Here is a 16,290-nt window from a genome sequence, read left to right as displayed (position 1 = left end):
GGACATGGTCGTCCTGGAAAGAGTGGCTTTCTTCCTTGAGGTGGAGGAAAACCGCTGAGTCCTGTCCTCCAGAGTTGGCTCTTCTGTGTTGGGCCATGCGCTTGTTGAGGGGCTGTTTGGTTTCCCCTATGTAGAGATCCGTGCAGGCCTCACTGCATCTGACAGGGTATACCAGATTGCTTTTCTGGCTGTGAGGGGTGGGATCTTTGGGGTGAACCAGTCTTTGTCTCAGAGTGTTGTCTGGTTGTCTGGTTTGAAAGAGGAGTTAAAGAAGCCATCCACGTCAGGATAGAGAAACCATCTTTGAACAGAGGAGGTGGACTGCGACATTTCCTTTCACCTATTTACAACCAAGTCCTTTCAAAGCTTCCCCAAAGAGTTCAGCTGAAAGACCCATGTGGAACGGCTGATGCCAGCACAGCCCATTAGCATCTGAGTGGTCGGTGAAACTCCCTAACGACCACCCCTGAAACTCCCTGACACCGCACAATGACTGTCGTTTGGGGAGGCCAGGTGAGTCTTGGGAGGGTCGTTTCCACCACAACAGCACTGACCACTCCCACATAGGTTTATAAGCTGGAGCTTCCACACTCTTCACTAGAACTGAAGAAGCCTCTCGGATGAGAGGTGAAACGTCTTCAAGATAAACTTACGTCCAGTTGACCAGATTTTACTTCGCTTCGATCTACGATGACCTGGATGAATGAGAACCTACACAGACATCATCAATGATAACCCCTCTGAAACCACTACAGTCACTTATGGTGTTCCACAAGGGTCTGTGCTTGGACCGGACCAGTCATCTTCACACTGTATCTGCTTCTTCTTGGTCACATTGTAAGGAAACTACTTATCAATGCATCCACATGAAACAAATCAGCTGACTAAACTGGAAGCCTGTCTGAAGGAAATAAAAACATGGATGACCCATAATTCCCTTTTATTAAACTCTGACAAAACTGAAGTTATTAAACTGGGCCCAAAACACCTTAGAAACACCCTACCTGATGAGATAGGTACCCTGGATTGCATCACCCTGGCCCCCAGAACTACATAGGGAACCAAGGAGTTCTCTTTGATCAGGCTCTGTCCTTCAACTTCCACATTAAGTAAATCTTCAGGACTGATTACTTTCATCTACGTAACATCACTAAGATCAGGCACATCCTGTCTCAAAAAGATGCAGAAAAACTAGTCCATGCTTTTGTCACTTCCAGGCTGGATTACTGCAATTCCCTTCTATCAGGCTGCACCAATAAGTCCCTAAAGACTCCAGCTGGTCCAAAATGCTCAACAATCAGGCACTTTCATATTTGACAGAGCTCATGGTGCCCTAGTATCCAGCTTCGCTCCCAGGATGGGTTACTATGTGGTTCCGAGAGTTTCTGAAAGTAGAATGGGAGCTAGAGCCTTCAGCTATCAAGCTCCCCTTCTGTGGAACTGTCTCCCAGTTTTGGTTCAGGATGCAGACACCCTCTCTATTCCTTTTTGATCAAGCTTATAGTTGGGGCTGCTTAAACTAACCCATAAATATGCTGCTATAGGCTCAGACTGCTGGGGGATCTCCCATGGTGCACTGGGCTTCTCTCTCCTCCTCTCTTTCCTCTCTGTCCTCCTGAATGTGTCATACATAAATCATACTCATGCGTATTACTAACTCATCTTCTTCTCCGGAGCCTTCAGGCTCCCCTCATCCCAGATCCCGGGTGCTGCTGGAGGAAGCTACAGACCTAAAGAGGCTCAAGCAGCCACCCAAAGCACCACCTGCTCATGTCCCCGTCTGTCCATCAGTCTCTTCCGTTTTTCTCTCTCTCATTATCTCTTTGTTTCTGCCCCACCCTCCTGCTGTCTTTCCCCCCAATCGGCAAGGCAGAAGGCCGTCCCCATTGAGCCTAGATCTGCTTTACGTTCCTGACTCTTACAAGGAAGGTTTTCCTCACCGCTCTTGCAGGATGTGCTTGGTCATGGAGAATTGTTGGGTGTAAATTCATTGAAGGAGTGAGGTACTAGACCTACTCTATTTGTAAAGTGTCATGAGAAGACTTTTGTTGTCATTTCCATCCATCGTCTTCTGCTTATTCCTGTAAAAGGGTCACGGGGGGGGGGGGGGAACTGGAGCCTATGAACAACCATTCACACTCACATTCATACCTACAGTCAGTTTAGAGTATCAATCAGCCTAGTCCCAAATTGCATGTCTTTGGACGGTGGGAGGAAGCCGGAGTAACAGAGAGAACCCACACAGGTACAGGGAGAACATGGAGACTCCACACAGAAAGATCCCGTGCCCAAGCTGGGACTCAAACCGGGAACCTTCTTGCTGTGAGGCCACAGTGCTGACCACTGCACCACCATGCAGCCCTTGTTGTCATTTGGTGCTATACAAATAAAATTGACTTGACCTTTTCAAAGCACAATGTCATGTGTGAAGGAATTAATTATTGCATCAGGTATGCAAATAATGAATAACAGAATGCTAGCACTTGAATATTCAATTGTTCATATGAATGTATCATTTATGCACACATTACTCTACTTGACCAGTGTACTCAAAAATCTGTGCCCCCCTGTTTGGATCCCATCACTCCAGGGACACAGGCAAAGGTATTGAAGAAATCACTACAATAATTCCAATGTATGGAAATATATAAATCAGTGCCTTGATCTTGAATGACATTACATACTCTCAGTACCTCGTTTCCATTGTTTCTAACCATATTTCCCTTTGAAATGTAGATTAATATACTGCAGTTGTTACAGGATTAACACTCATACACACTCTGATTAGCATCATGAAGACAGGTGTTTAATTTGAAAGCAGCTTGTCGGTGGTTAGCAGTCATTTCCAGATACATCGCTGTTGTTGATGTAGCTGTTATTGTTTCTCTGAACCAATCCAAAGAGCAGGTGTTCAGGTGTTATTTGGCACAAACATTCAATGTGGCTTCTTTTTCATCAAATATATAAAATGACAGCAGAATACACAGGTTAATAAAGAATATGACACACTGTGACACGAGGAACACCACATATCAGACCTCCGCCAAGAAAAAGGGCCACCTGTCACCACTGAGTCAAGTCATCCTGGACCCTTAATGAAGACATCAACTGTAAGTTGAACTGTCAATAAGAATGTTACCATAATGCAGACCCACCTACATCAAGTTAAACATTTATCAGGCAGGATCATGTACACTGCCATGACAACCTCAACAAACCACCCAGAGCCTCTAGGATTCAGCAGAGTAGGGAACAGTATCTTTAGAAAGGTAATAAGACAAACTGCTGGGGTGATGTAAGCCATCTTCAAAACTAAAAATAGATATACCAGGGGCAGAAAAATGAGCACTCCTACAATCACACAGGTGAAACCGAGAATGCCTCCAGTCCCAAAATCTTACATGCAGATTGTCAAGGCTTTAACATCCTTCACAGCCAACACCCCACTTCCAGCTTCACATTCATGGTGCTCACGGTAGTTGTCCTGGGCTTTGAGGGATATGAAAAACATCTCAGGGATTTCACTTTCAGCTTGAACCTCCAAATACAGTGGTTCAGAGGACCTGGCTCCAACATGATGGTAGATATGACAGTCAACTTGTAATAAACACATATTTTTCATGAATATAAACATATCTGGAGCCATTCTAATGATCAATATCAACCATTCTGGACATATTTAGGTGAAAGAACAGCAGCTGCTCTTCTTCCATGCAGATGCTAACTTAACCTAAGATTGTGTGAAGATAATCTTTCCACTCCAGTAGATGGCATCAATTGGGGCTCATACAATGTCAACCATGAAGGTGAACAAGGACTTCTGGTGTTTATTAACTTGTCTTTTAGGAATCAGACGTGTCATGACGTTACTAAATATTCTGTAATTTGTCCAAGGCCAGAGACACTTGATTTATCAGTCACTACTGAGAAAAACGTGACTTAAAGGGCAAAAACATGCAAAAATGTTGTTTTAGAGCATCTGCACTGATGGGATCACATTAAGGAAGGGTTCTTATTGAATCCAATGAATGGACAGCAACGTGACATCTTAAGGCCAATCTCAGCACAGTATCACTGCTGGACATCTAACCATCACTCAGCTCACTGTGGGTAATTACATAGCATCCAGGTCTCACTTGAATGAAGACTGTTTGGTCACACAGTGGTTTTGTTTAACCCTACAACCAGAAGAGAATGTCATGACAGAAAACAAAAAGCTTAGGTGCCGGCCATTCTCTGGGTCCAGAGCACAATCATCATCTGCATCTCAGCTTTTCTTTGACCATCATGGCGTAAGTTGTCAGGTGGATTACTGTTGTGGTGTGCAGCGGTGGCTCTTGTATGTGCCCAGGTGGCGGAAGCTGCGTCCACACTGTTGACAGCAGTATGGTGTGGCCCCACTGTGGATCCTCTGGTGGGTGTAGAGGTTCCCCAGCTCTTTGAAGCACCGGCCACACTGCGGACAGGCATACGGGCTCTCACCGGTGTGCACTCGTTGATGCCGCTTAAGTCCCGACAGTACTGAGAAACCTTTCCCACACTGGGGGCAGGGGAAGGGACTCTGGGCACCGCTGTGTACCAGCCTGTGGCTTTTTAAGCGAGCAGCATGGCGGAACCGTTCCCCACACTCCGGACACATGAAGGGCTTCTCTCCAGTGTGGATCCGCTGATGCTGCCGCAGGTTACCAAGGTAATTAAAATGACGACCACAGTCCCCACACTCATAGGCACCCTCTAATTTGATCTCCTTTTTTAACACCCCACCACCACGGCTGATGCCAATGCCAACTGCTGGTCCTGAGCACATCTCATTCTGGCCCGCATCACTTCTCCTAGGGTCACTGCTGTCATTCCCCATGGTGGGCCGAGCTGTGGAGGTGGACTGAAGGGCTTGGAGAGATTGGACCCCAGCGGCATCCGAGTGTATCAACTTCATGTGTTCTTCCAGAAACACAGAGTCAGGGCAGAAAGTTCCACACAGAGAGCAGATGTAGGTGTGGCCAGGGAACTGCTGGCCTGTAACCACAATATCACCACATTAGCAGATGACAGGGCAAAATATACCAGAGCAAACACTAATATCCAGCAACACACCCTGTACAACTCACTAATACCAATGAACCTCCCGGTAACATACACACACTAGCACATATAATAATCTGAGTACCATCCATTAACTCACCCAGTAATACCCACTAACACGCCCACTTAAACCCAATAAAAGCCAGTAACAGCCAGGTAACATCCTGTAACTGCCAGTAACTCCTAGTATCACACTCTCTATCAACCCATAATACTGACTAAAACAGTTAACACTTTGTAATACACATAAATTTTGTAATTTAACCTGGGCAAAAGTTTGAAGACCTCCTGAGTGAAGCATGGTGTCATTGTGAAAGGGACTATATCACACTTCACCCACTCACAGTTAGAGTAAGGTTTCAGCCTAGAGTCCTGAGGGCACAATATTCCAAGTGCTGATCTAACAGGGTGTTCATCCAGCCAGAGCTGATAAACTGTCACCAACTATCTGTCTGTCTGTTTCTGACATCACTTTGTCCTATCCCGTCTCACCCACCTGTCTCAGGCTGGTCGTTGCTACCCTCCAGTGGACTCCCACCCTCCCCAGGAGAGCTCTGCTGCTCAATGGAGAAGTCTGGTGGCTGAACATGTGCAAGTGGCGCATGGGCCTGGTCAAGTCCACCCCCTGCCCTTCCTGACTCCTCTTGAATATCATCATCATCATCATCATCATCATCATCATCATCCCTCATCTCTCCAGTTGGGGTGTTCTCACACTCAGGCTCCTTCATGACTGGAATGATCAAATAAGAAAACATTTTTTTCTTAATGTTTTACATTTTTTTAATTCCAGCTGTTTTACAGTTATCTTATAAAAAATATGACACAAGTAGGTGACACAAGTAGGGAATATTGAAACATTTAATTTCAGAACTTTTACATTCATTTGCAATTTAGCTAACTGTAAATGCAGGAAAGCTGCACATGCACTCTATGATCTTCTCATATATCTCATACTGTATCACAAGATTGTCAGAAGCAGGTAAAACAACATTTGTTCCTTTGCAAACACTGGACAATAAGCAACCAGGTTACCATTAATGTACATTCAGAGGTATTACCTTTTAACCTTTGAAAATTTTGCATCCCTTGCTGATACTTGTTTAGTGTAAAAAGTGATCAAAAAAGAGTTTTTAATTAAAGCTGCAAGCAGCGTTGTTAGGGCCTGAGCCCCCGCGCGGCCTACGGCCGCGTCCTTGACACCGGCCCCAATCCAACGGTGTAATCGGCAAATCCCTAGGCCTTGTAGTTTAGGAGATACGAGCCTCAGTTCGCTGCACAGCGTGACTGCAGAGCTGAGAGCCGGCCCTTTAAGAACCCCTCCCTTCTCTGCTCGCTCTCTGCCATCTGTGTCAGAGTGGAGAGCAGAGGAGGATTTGGCAGTTTTACTGTGAAACACAGTCATAACTCTGCATATGTTGGTCAAAAGTGTAATGTAAAGACGTCAGTTCGTAGAGTTTTTTCTCAGGAATTCAATGGTGTGTTTTCTGAAGGTGTGAGTGTTTTAATTTAGAAGCGACAAGTGTTTGTTTGAGAGTATGTACATGAGGGCAGAGAAGTGCCAATTGTGGTTTCCATGACTACAGTAAACAAATCTCTGCCATCTCTGTCAGAGCTGAGAGCAGAGCTGAGAGCAGAGCTGCCAGCTGGCCCATTAAGAACCCCTCCCCCGCTGCACTTTCTTTGATCTGTGCTAGAGTGGAGAGAGTGGAGGATTAAGAGAAATGTAGTGTGTAAAAGCTGAATAACTCGGCCTACGTTGGTGGAAAGTAACACAAAATACCATATTTTTGTAGGGATTTTTGTCAGGAATACAGTGATATGTTTTTAAAAGCTGTGCGATGTATGGTATAGACGTGAGAAGCATTTGTTCGAGAGTATGTACCATGAGAGGACACGGCCTCCCCATTGACTTCCATTGTAAGCGTAAAACGTGTCTCCCCCACTTTGAGGGCTTATAAAATCCAAACCGAGCGCGTAGTATATTAGCCTTTAAAGATTTTTGAAGAGCACAGTTGGGAGAGTAATGTGTGAAAGTTTGGAAGCCCTGGCATTTACGGTTTAGGAGGAGATAGATTTTGTTCGGGGAGTAAAAAAAGTCCTGATTTTGACAGTTTTGTCCAATTTGTGGACATTCTGTTGGAGATAGGTGAGGGGTCAGAGTGTAAGAATTGTTCGTGTTGATGAGACGAGTCCAACGGTGTTGGTCCCATGTCTGTGGGAGTTTTGTGTGAGGAGTTATAGCGCGCGAAATTAAAAAAAATTATCTTTTTTTTGTGTGGCTCCCTAGGTGGCGCTATAGACTTTAGTGGCGTTTTTGTTTTTGATTAGTGAATGTTGAGACATACCGAACGATTGTGCCAAATTTCAGCGAATTTCATGCATGTTCAGGGGGTCAAATTAGATTATGCGCGTTATGCGCATTATGCGCATATAGCGCGCACTCATTGAGAGCAAGAACAGTATAATACCAGGTTTTGAATGGGTGTGTATGTGAAAACTGGCTCCGGGCCGTCTGACCCAGTTGCCTCATGGGTGTTGGGGGGGCCTGGGACACTGTTTAGTGTGTGTTTTTAGTGTTTTTAGTGCTGCTAATGTGTTGCTCTGCCGAGCAAACATAATAGGGTCTTCGCCAGAAGTACCTTCTGGCTCAGGCCCTAATTAAAGCTGCAAGCAGCGTTGTTAGGGCCTGAGCCCCGACACCGGCCCGAATCCAACGGTGTAATCGGCAAATCCCTAGGCCTTGTAGTTTAGGAGATACGAGCCTCAGTGCGCTGCACAGTGTGAGTGCAGAGCTGAGAGCCGGCCCTTTAAGAGCCCCTCCCTTCTCTGCTCGCTCTCTGCCATCTGTGTCAGAGTGGAGAGCAGAGCTGAGAGCAGAGCTGCCAGCTGGCCCTTTAAGAACCCCTCCCCCGCTGCACTGTGTCGTATCTGTGCTAGAGTGGAGAGAGTGGAGGATTAAGAGAAATGTAGTGTGTAAAAGGTGAATAAGTCGGCATACGTTGGTCAAAAGTCACACAAAATACCATATTTTTGTAGGGATTTTTGTCAGGAATACAGTGGTGTGTTTTTAAAAGCTGTGGAATGTATGGTGTAGATGTGAGAAGCATTTGTTTGAGAGTATGTACCCTGAGAGGACACGCTCTCCCCATAGACTTCCATTGTAAGGCGAAAAGTGTCTCCCCCACTTTGACGGCTCATAAAATCCAAACCGAGCGCGTAGTATATTAACCTTGAACAACTTTTAATCAGCACAGTTGGGAGAGAAATGTGTGAAAGTTTGGAAGCCCTGGCATTTACGGTTTAGGAGGAGATAGATTTTGTTCGGGGAGTAAAAAAAGTCCTGATTTTGACAGTTTTGTCCAATTTGTGGACATTCTGTTGGAGATAGGTGAGGGGTCAGAGTGTAAGAATTGTTCGTCTTGATGAGACGAGTCCAACGGTGTTGGTCCCATGTTTGTGGGAGTTTTGTGTGAGGAGTTATAGTGCGCGAAATAAAAAAAAATTATCTTTTTTTTGTGTGGCTCCCTAGGTGGCGCTATAGACTTTTGTGGCGTTTTTGTTTTTGATTAGTGAATGTTGAGACATATTGAACGATTGTGCCGAATTTCAGCGAATTTCATGCATGTTCAGGGGGTCAAATTAGATTATGCGCGTTATGCACATTATGCGCATACAGCGCGCACTCATTGAGAGTAAGAACAGTATAATACCAGATGTCTGTGTAGGTTCTCATTCATCCAGGTCATCATAGATCGAAGCGAAGTAAAATCTGGTCAACTGGACGTAAGTTTATCTTGAAGACGTTTCACCTCTCATCCGAGAGGCTTCTTCAGTTCTAGTGAAGAGTGTGGAAACTCCAGCTTATAAACCTATGTGGGAGTGGTCAGTGCTATTGTGGTGGAAACGACCCTCCCGAGACTCACCTGGCCTCTCCAAACGACAGTCGTTGTGCGGTGTCAGGGAGTTTCAGGGGTGGTCGTTAGGGGGTTTCACCGACCACTCAGATGCTAATGGGCTGTGCTGGCATCAGCCGTTCCACATGGGTCTTTCAGCTGAACTCTTTGGGGAAGCTTTGAAAGGACTTGGTTGTAAATAGGTGAAAGGAAATGTCTTTGAACAGAGGAGGTGGACTGCGACATTTCCTTTCACCTATTTACAACCAAGTCCTTTCAAAGCTTCCCCAAAGAGTTCAGCTGAAAGACCCATGTGGAACGGCTGATGCCAGCACAGCCCATTAGCATCTGAGTGGTCGGTGAAACCCCCTAACGACCACCCCTGAAACTCCCTGACACCGCACAACGACTGTCGTTTGGAGAGGCCAGGTGAGTCTCGGGAGGGTCGTTTCCACCACAATAGCACTGACCACTCCCACATAGGTTTATAAGCTGGAGCTTCCACACTCTTCACTAGAACTGAAGAAGCCTCTCGGATGAGAGGTGAAACGTCTTCAAGATAAACTTACGTCCAGTTGACCAGATTTTACTTCGCTTCGAAGTATAATACCAGGTTTTGAATGGGTGTGTATGTGAAAACTGGCTCCGGGCCGTCTGACCCAGTTGCCTCATGGGTGTCGGGGGGGCCTGGGACACTGTTTAGTGTGTGTTTTTAGTGTTTTTAGTGCTGCTAATGTGTTGCTCTGCCGAGCAAACATAATAGGGTCTTCGCCAGAAGTACCTTCTGGCTCAGGCCCTAATTACGCTCAGATAATGAGGGAACTAGAACAACCGACAGAGTTGCCTAGCTTAAACAATGTATCTCCTCAGAGTTTGGCAAACAATTCCTCTATGTTAGAGTATCTTAATTCTTGAAACTCAGTATCAAATCAAATACATCAGAGTGCCATAGTTTTACTGATTTTAAATGCACAATGAAAACATGACAAAAATTAACCCAATCGTGTACTCATCATGCAAGAGCAGATGGGATAGAAGAGACTCATGGTTGCCATAGTTGTCATGTTTTAATGTTTTGATATCTTGTTGTTATTTGAGGTGTTTATAGATGTAAAGCAAGTTATAGCTAACTCTGGTGCAGCTAAAATGCTGTAAATTGTCACTGTCAACTACTGTAAATAAAATACATGTGTCGTGGTGGTAGTAGTAGCGGGGTGATGATTGTATTTTTTGTGAAACAGAGGCTATGTTGGCTGTTTTCCTCAGAAGAACAAGAAAAAATAGATACTGTCACTTCTTACTCAATCAGATTTTCATCATCATATTGACCTGTCTCATTCTGATAAGATGAATGGATGAAATCACCAGTATCATTCTCAAAGTAAATAATGTTCAGGGAGCTTGATATTAGAGCTGGGCGATATCAGGAAAACATGCAATGTGCAATTAAACTGTTCAATATTGTGATGATGATATGACCTGTGAGATATCTATCTATCTATCTATCTATCTATCTATCTATATCTATACCTAGAGATATAGATATAGATAGATAGATAGATATAGTTCTTACACACAACGAGTGGCTGCGGAGTCGTTCACACTGAACGCGAATTCGCAAGGCGAAATATTCCCCATTCGCGCAAGTGAAAATATTGAACTTTGGTGAAAAATTCGTGTCAAGACAGCCAATCAGCGTTGAGGATGTCCCGACGTCACGGCTGGTGACTGACAAAATGGCGGACAAGTTGATTGTGGCTGTGTGTGGAAACCCGGTGCTATATGACACTACGTGTCAAAATAACAAGAACCAGTTGAATAAATTGGTATCTATTCGTGAAATTCCGTCACAGATCCTCGCTAGCAGGTCGTCAAACTGGCCAGTCGTCATCAGAAATTAACGCTTGAAGAGGTCCAGACGCAGTAACCCAGATACGACAGCGTTTAGTTTTCCGACGTATTTCTGCCTTCCACGGCAAGTACAACGCAACAGTTCTGTGAATTCCAATAATATGACCGAGTGAGCCAGACACTAGCTTAAAACAAAGTTAGCATAACAAGTTGCTAATACACTTAATAGCTTGTGGTTTCAATTGACAGGAGGAACTTGCATTTTCGGTTCTGTTTTACATTGATCCATCTTCACTAATCAACAACCATTCACTGAGAATTCAGGAGGAATACACAACTCACGATATGAAGCATTCCTCTTTCCTCACACAGTCACAAAAGTGTGAAAAGGACAAATATATATAAATTTAGAGAATTTCCCAGTTTGGGACAAATAAAGTACCTATCTTATCTTATCTTAAATACAATTTACAAATGTGTACAACTACTGTGTATAATTTTGAAAACAGACAAATGTGTGCTCCTAACTCCATTAAATACATGTAAACCAGTCACAGCAATGCGATTTCATCCTGAAAATATATCAAGATTTAACACAAAGAGACACGTATGATAAGTCTTTTTTCCAGTGTGACCCATCAACTTTAACCCCCAGAAAGTGCCTTTCCCACATTGAAGTTGAATAAAATGTCTGTCTTTTGTCTTTTTAATAATCTTTGTGTTTCATTCTGCTCTGTTAGGTGACCTTGATAGCCTTGAAAGGTGACTATAAATAAAATATCATCATTATTATTATTATTATTATTATTGGGAGGCACAGTGGTGCAGTGGTTAGCACTGCCGCCTTACAGAAACAAGGTTCCGGGTTTAAGTCCCGACTCGGGCATGGGATCTTTCTGTGTGGAGTCTGCATGTTCTCCCTGTGCCTGTGTGGGTTCTCTCCAGGTACTCCAGCTTCCTCCCACAGTCCAAAGACATGTAAAAGGGGACAAGGTGAATCCATACTCTATACTCTACTCATACTCTACTCTGTGAGTGTGAATGGTTGTCTGTCTATATGTATTGGCCCTGCAATGGACTGGTGACCCGTTCAGGGTGAACCCCGCCTCTTGCCTGAAGGCTTCTGGGATAGGCTTCAATTGTCATTCATCCCTATAATATATTTCTTTCAATTATATCCATCCATCCATTTTTGACTGCTTATCCGACTGAGGGTCGGGGGGGCCTTTCCCATCTGTCTTTGGGCGAAAGGTGGGATACACCCTGGACAGGTGCCAGCCATTAGCCCTCACAGCCACACCTATGGTCAATTTAGAGTATCAATCAGCCTCGTCCCCTCTTGCATGTCTTTGGACTGTGGGAAGAAGCTGAAGTACCAGAGAGAACTCACACAGGAACAGGGAGAACATGCAAACTCCACACAAAAAGACCCCGTGCTTGAGCCGGGGCTCGAACCCAGAACCTTCTTGCTGTGAGGCCACAGTGCTAACCACTGCACCACCGTGCTGCCCTCAAATATTATACATTACATTTATTCAATGTTTGAAATGGAAAGACTGATTTTATGTGTGTTTAAGTATGGACTAGAACACACATGTTTTGAGTTCCTCAAATTACATGCAAATTGTGTTCATTTAAGGATCAAGTTAAACACATTAGTGACATTGTGTCCATGTTGTCTTACCATAGTTACTTCACCCTGCAGCTTCATTGGGTCATTTCTGTGTTTCACTGCCTTTATTAATGATAATGACATTAGAAATGTGGTAAAGGTCACTGTGGAAGTTATTTACTCTCTAAACACTTGCAAAAGACCGAAATGACAACAGGCTTGGAAATAATACTATGGTGTTCCACTGCCACAGTGAATCCTTAGACCCTTTCTAGCCATCTTGGTTATTGTGTGTAAGACAAAAGCTGTTTATTAACAAATGTAACTGTTGATGGATGTATTTATAAGTCTGACATATTTGTATTTTTGATCAAACTTGCAAGTTACGCTTAGAAACATAACTGCACAAACCACTATAGAGGAAAAACAACAATCCATTTGGGCAGTGATTATATAAAACGTGTACCATATAATTTAATTGTCACTGGTCCATACCCAGGGATATGTGCATTACAACTAAATGTGGAGTTGAGGAAATGTGCTTTTTTATGACCTTCTGAACAACAGACCACAGTTTAAAAAAAAATGCAACATTAACAGTGAAACATTTAGAGTCATGACATTGTATTGTGAGTGATGGTAGGAAGCTCTAAATTGCTATGTGACAACAGTATAGATTTTCAACCGCTGAGGAAAAATGTAGACTTCACATTTATGCAAATCAACTGGCCTTTCGAACACAGGTTGAAATGGCAGAGTGGGGCTGTCTTTACTTTCAGTCAAGTAAGTCAACAGGTAGAACAAGACAATGAAAATAATTTCATCTTCTACCACAATGCGGGTTGTAATGGCAGAGTGGTGCTGTTTATTAAAGCAGAAAAACAAGATGGAGGGCTGAAGTGTTATTTTGTATAACAATACTAAAAGAATAATGTTGATTAGGCAATGTATGTCTTGGTATGGAAGTTCTGTTAGGACATGCAAGCTTATTTGGATTTGGACATCAGGCGAGGAGATAAGTTTGATGGAAGAACTGATTGATGAATGGAGCTTTCTGCATTTAATAGTAAGGTGAAAACCTGGAGGGATCCTTTTTAACTTTCTTTGACCTTTAGATTCTTTAATTTGTGGGAGATTAATTTTCTTTGTGATGTTTGGCTGTTTAAGGGACACTCATCCTCACATCTTAACACTGTCATACTCAATTTGTCCAGAATTACTTTATTATTTAAACCTACAATAGTGTTTAATGTAACTATGATCTTTTAGTTATAACTACATTGTGGGCATGTCTTATCGGCATAGGGTTGAAATTTTGACATTTTAAGAGTTCTAACTTCCATTGTAGTGGTATCTGATATATTAATTTATAACATTTCAATTGTTGTGTGTGTTGGTGTGTACATGCCCACAGTCAAAATCATGACTGGGTAATATGATTTAAACATGTAGGAAAACTATATCTATTACTATATAACTAACTACATATTACTATATATATATAACTATATATTTCTATAATCCATGTCGGTTTTTACTGCGTCTCTCACGTAGTACGTCCAAGAGTGTCTCCGTTTTAACAGTATAGGAATTGTTCTCTGTTAAGTCTCTCTCTCTCTCTCTCTCTCTCTCTCTCTCTCTCTCTCTCTCTCTCACACACACACACACACACACACACACGCGAGCTTATACCTTTGAGGTCTGAGGAGTAGTCCATGGGCGCGATCCACTCGTAGTCGTACATGCGCTTGCTACTGTTGCTGCTGGAGGGCAGCATGCTGAACAGGTCTTCCTGGGCAGACTCGGGGTCCGCGGGTCCGGAAACGGAGCCAGCTAGACCGCTGTCCTGCCACAGGTGGAGGGAGTGTGTGTCCCTGTCGTTGCTAGCTTGGCTGCTCTGGTCACCGTCCACGTCCGGGCAGCCTCGCGAGTTCTTGTCCTTCATCAGGTAGTCGCAGATGGCATCGATGTTCTCCTTTTTGACTCCGGGCATCAGCGCCTTCGCTCTGCGGGGGTCCACGCTGTTCACCCTGCTGCTCGGGTCGTGTTTCTTGAAGGCAGCATCGGAGGACGGCTCCACTACAGCAGCACCGGGGAATGGATCCCTGTTCAGTCTCGCCTTTAACACCGCAATCTCCTCGCTCTTCTCTCGCAGCTCCATCTTCAGGACTCGGATCCGGATACTGACCATTTTGCGGATTTCAGACAGCGCAGTCTCCAGCACCACGGTGATGTTCCTGCCGAGATGCTCAGTTATGTCGCTCACTGAGCAGAGCAGCTCTTCGTCGGTCTCCAACTCAAGGTAATCGCCGTCAGTGCGGCTCGTTGAGCCAGTTGGCTCCATGAAGGTTGCGTGGAGCTCCGGTGTTTGGTTTGTTTCAGAGAAACCGGGAGTTCTTTTACGACTCATAAAGGAGGTTTTCTGGAGAGTTATACTAGCTAGCAGCAAACCCAGCGAGCTAATGTTTGGATGATGCTCACAGACCACATCAATTGTGACAGCGGCAAGCGTCAGCTATACCGGAAATTAAGCGAATCTGCCTTCAAAACAACAGCATTATTGCGTCAATAAGCCGGAAAGAATCGTGAAACTGATGTTTATTTTGAAAGTATTAAACGGAAACTCTATAGTTATCATAAGACTTGACAACCTAAATAAACCAGTAATGGCTGAACTGGGCAGCGTTCAGGGATGAGTTCGCATGTAGCGCCCTCTAATGACTACTGGATAAATTAATCGTGACAAGTAATATATGATCATTATGGAATGATACATTTTTGTGTCCCTATGCCATTCTCTGCTTGTGGATGATCAACAACACACGGATTATTAAGACCAATTAGAAGAGCAGTTTGCAAGATTGTACAAAATAGTTGATTGGAAGGGAAGTATCTAATTGTAAATATTTTAACAAATGCTCAATGTTGTCTTACTTTCCCATTAGCTCTTAAGTTTGTAATTATCTATTTTTTTTAATTAAACACCCCTGAAAAGTATTGTAAAAAAAATTCCCAGCCTTCTAACGCAATGTATTTGTTAATGGCTTAATATATTTATGAATACATTTATTTTTAAAACAGGGAAAGAGCCTTCTGTTTGTAACTGTTATTTATCTATAGGGTATTCATGTTGCATCAATTACAACACAATCCATGGAATCATAAAACAGTTCAAATTAATGTTTGATGGTTGAAACACATCTCTCATAATGTATATGTCTATCAAGTGAAAAGATGAAGTTTTAAATGATTAACTAATGGCATCATTCAAGGTAACTATATGGAGTAGCAAAAACAGATTATTAGGACACATAAAACAAGATATTCTGTTGAAGATTTGTTTATGCCTTTGTACTTTATTCATTTTCCACTGACACATATTGAGACACCAGACTTCATGTCTGCAGTGTAAAATATCAGTTTTCTGTCTTCTATGTAAACTTAATCTGAATATAACTCATTCTTATTTATATTTATCTTACATATATTCACTTGTCCTTAACTTTTTCTGTATAAATCTGTATAAATATATTCCCTACACTCCTATAAAACCTATATAACCTATCATTTGTATTTATCTTATGGCTGCTGTTTAAATTCCTGTGTGGTAACTCCAACATCATAGATGCTGCAGCTGCAGCTCACAGAGGAACTCAGCAGTGGAAAGGAAATGCTGAGTCTGTTCCTGAGTTCGTGAGGTGGAAACACAGAGTACTACAGTCTGTAAGAAAAGGTTTAGGAGACCATGTTGGATTAGTTCTAGAGAGGAATGGTTCTATTGAGGTAAGAAATTCCTGGCAGCTGCTCCTCATACATTGCCAAAAGTGTCAACACAACTACTGATCTGGA

At 43.3% G+C, this 16,290-nt stretch overlaps 1 protein-coding gene across 1 annotated transcript; it reads right to left on the bottom strand.

The window, feature by feature from the left end:
- Window positions 1-2,451: 2,451 nt before the first annotated feature.
- znf16l (zinc finger protein 16 like) lies at window positions 2,452-14,993 on the bottom strand. The gene is made up of 3 exons (XM_086197857.1): window positions 14,134-14,993; window positions 5,579-5,815; window positions 2,452-5,016 (listed from the first exon to the last, which is right to left on the bottom strand). Exons 1-3 carry the CDS (start codon window positions 14,849-14,851, stop codon window positions 4,310-4,312), a joined length of 1,662 nt encoding a protein of 553 aa, XP_086053983.1. The 5' UTR covers window positions 14,852-14,993; the 3' UTR covers window positions 2,452-4,309.
- Between the last annotated feature and the right edge of the window lie 1,297 nt (window positions 14,994-16,290).

Source organism: Aulostomus chinensis, chromosome 24 (assembly GCF_037954235.1).
Source record: "Aulostomus chinensis isolate RoL2024-O1b breed Wild chromosome 24, RoL_Achi_v1.0, whole genome shotgun sequence".
Taxonomy (NCBI): domain Eukaryota; kingdom Metazoa; phylum Chordata; class Actinopteri; order Syngnathiformes; family Aulostomidae; genus Aulostomus; species Aulostomus chinensis.
Note: the sequence above shows the minus strand (reverse complement) of the source record. Positions and strands in the feature narration are given on the sequence as shown.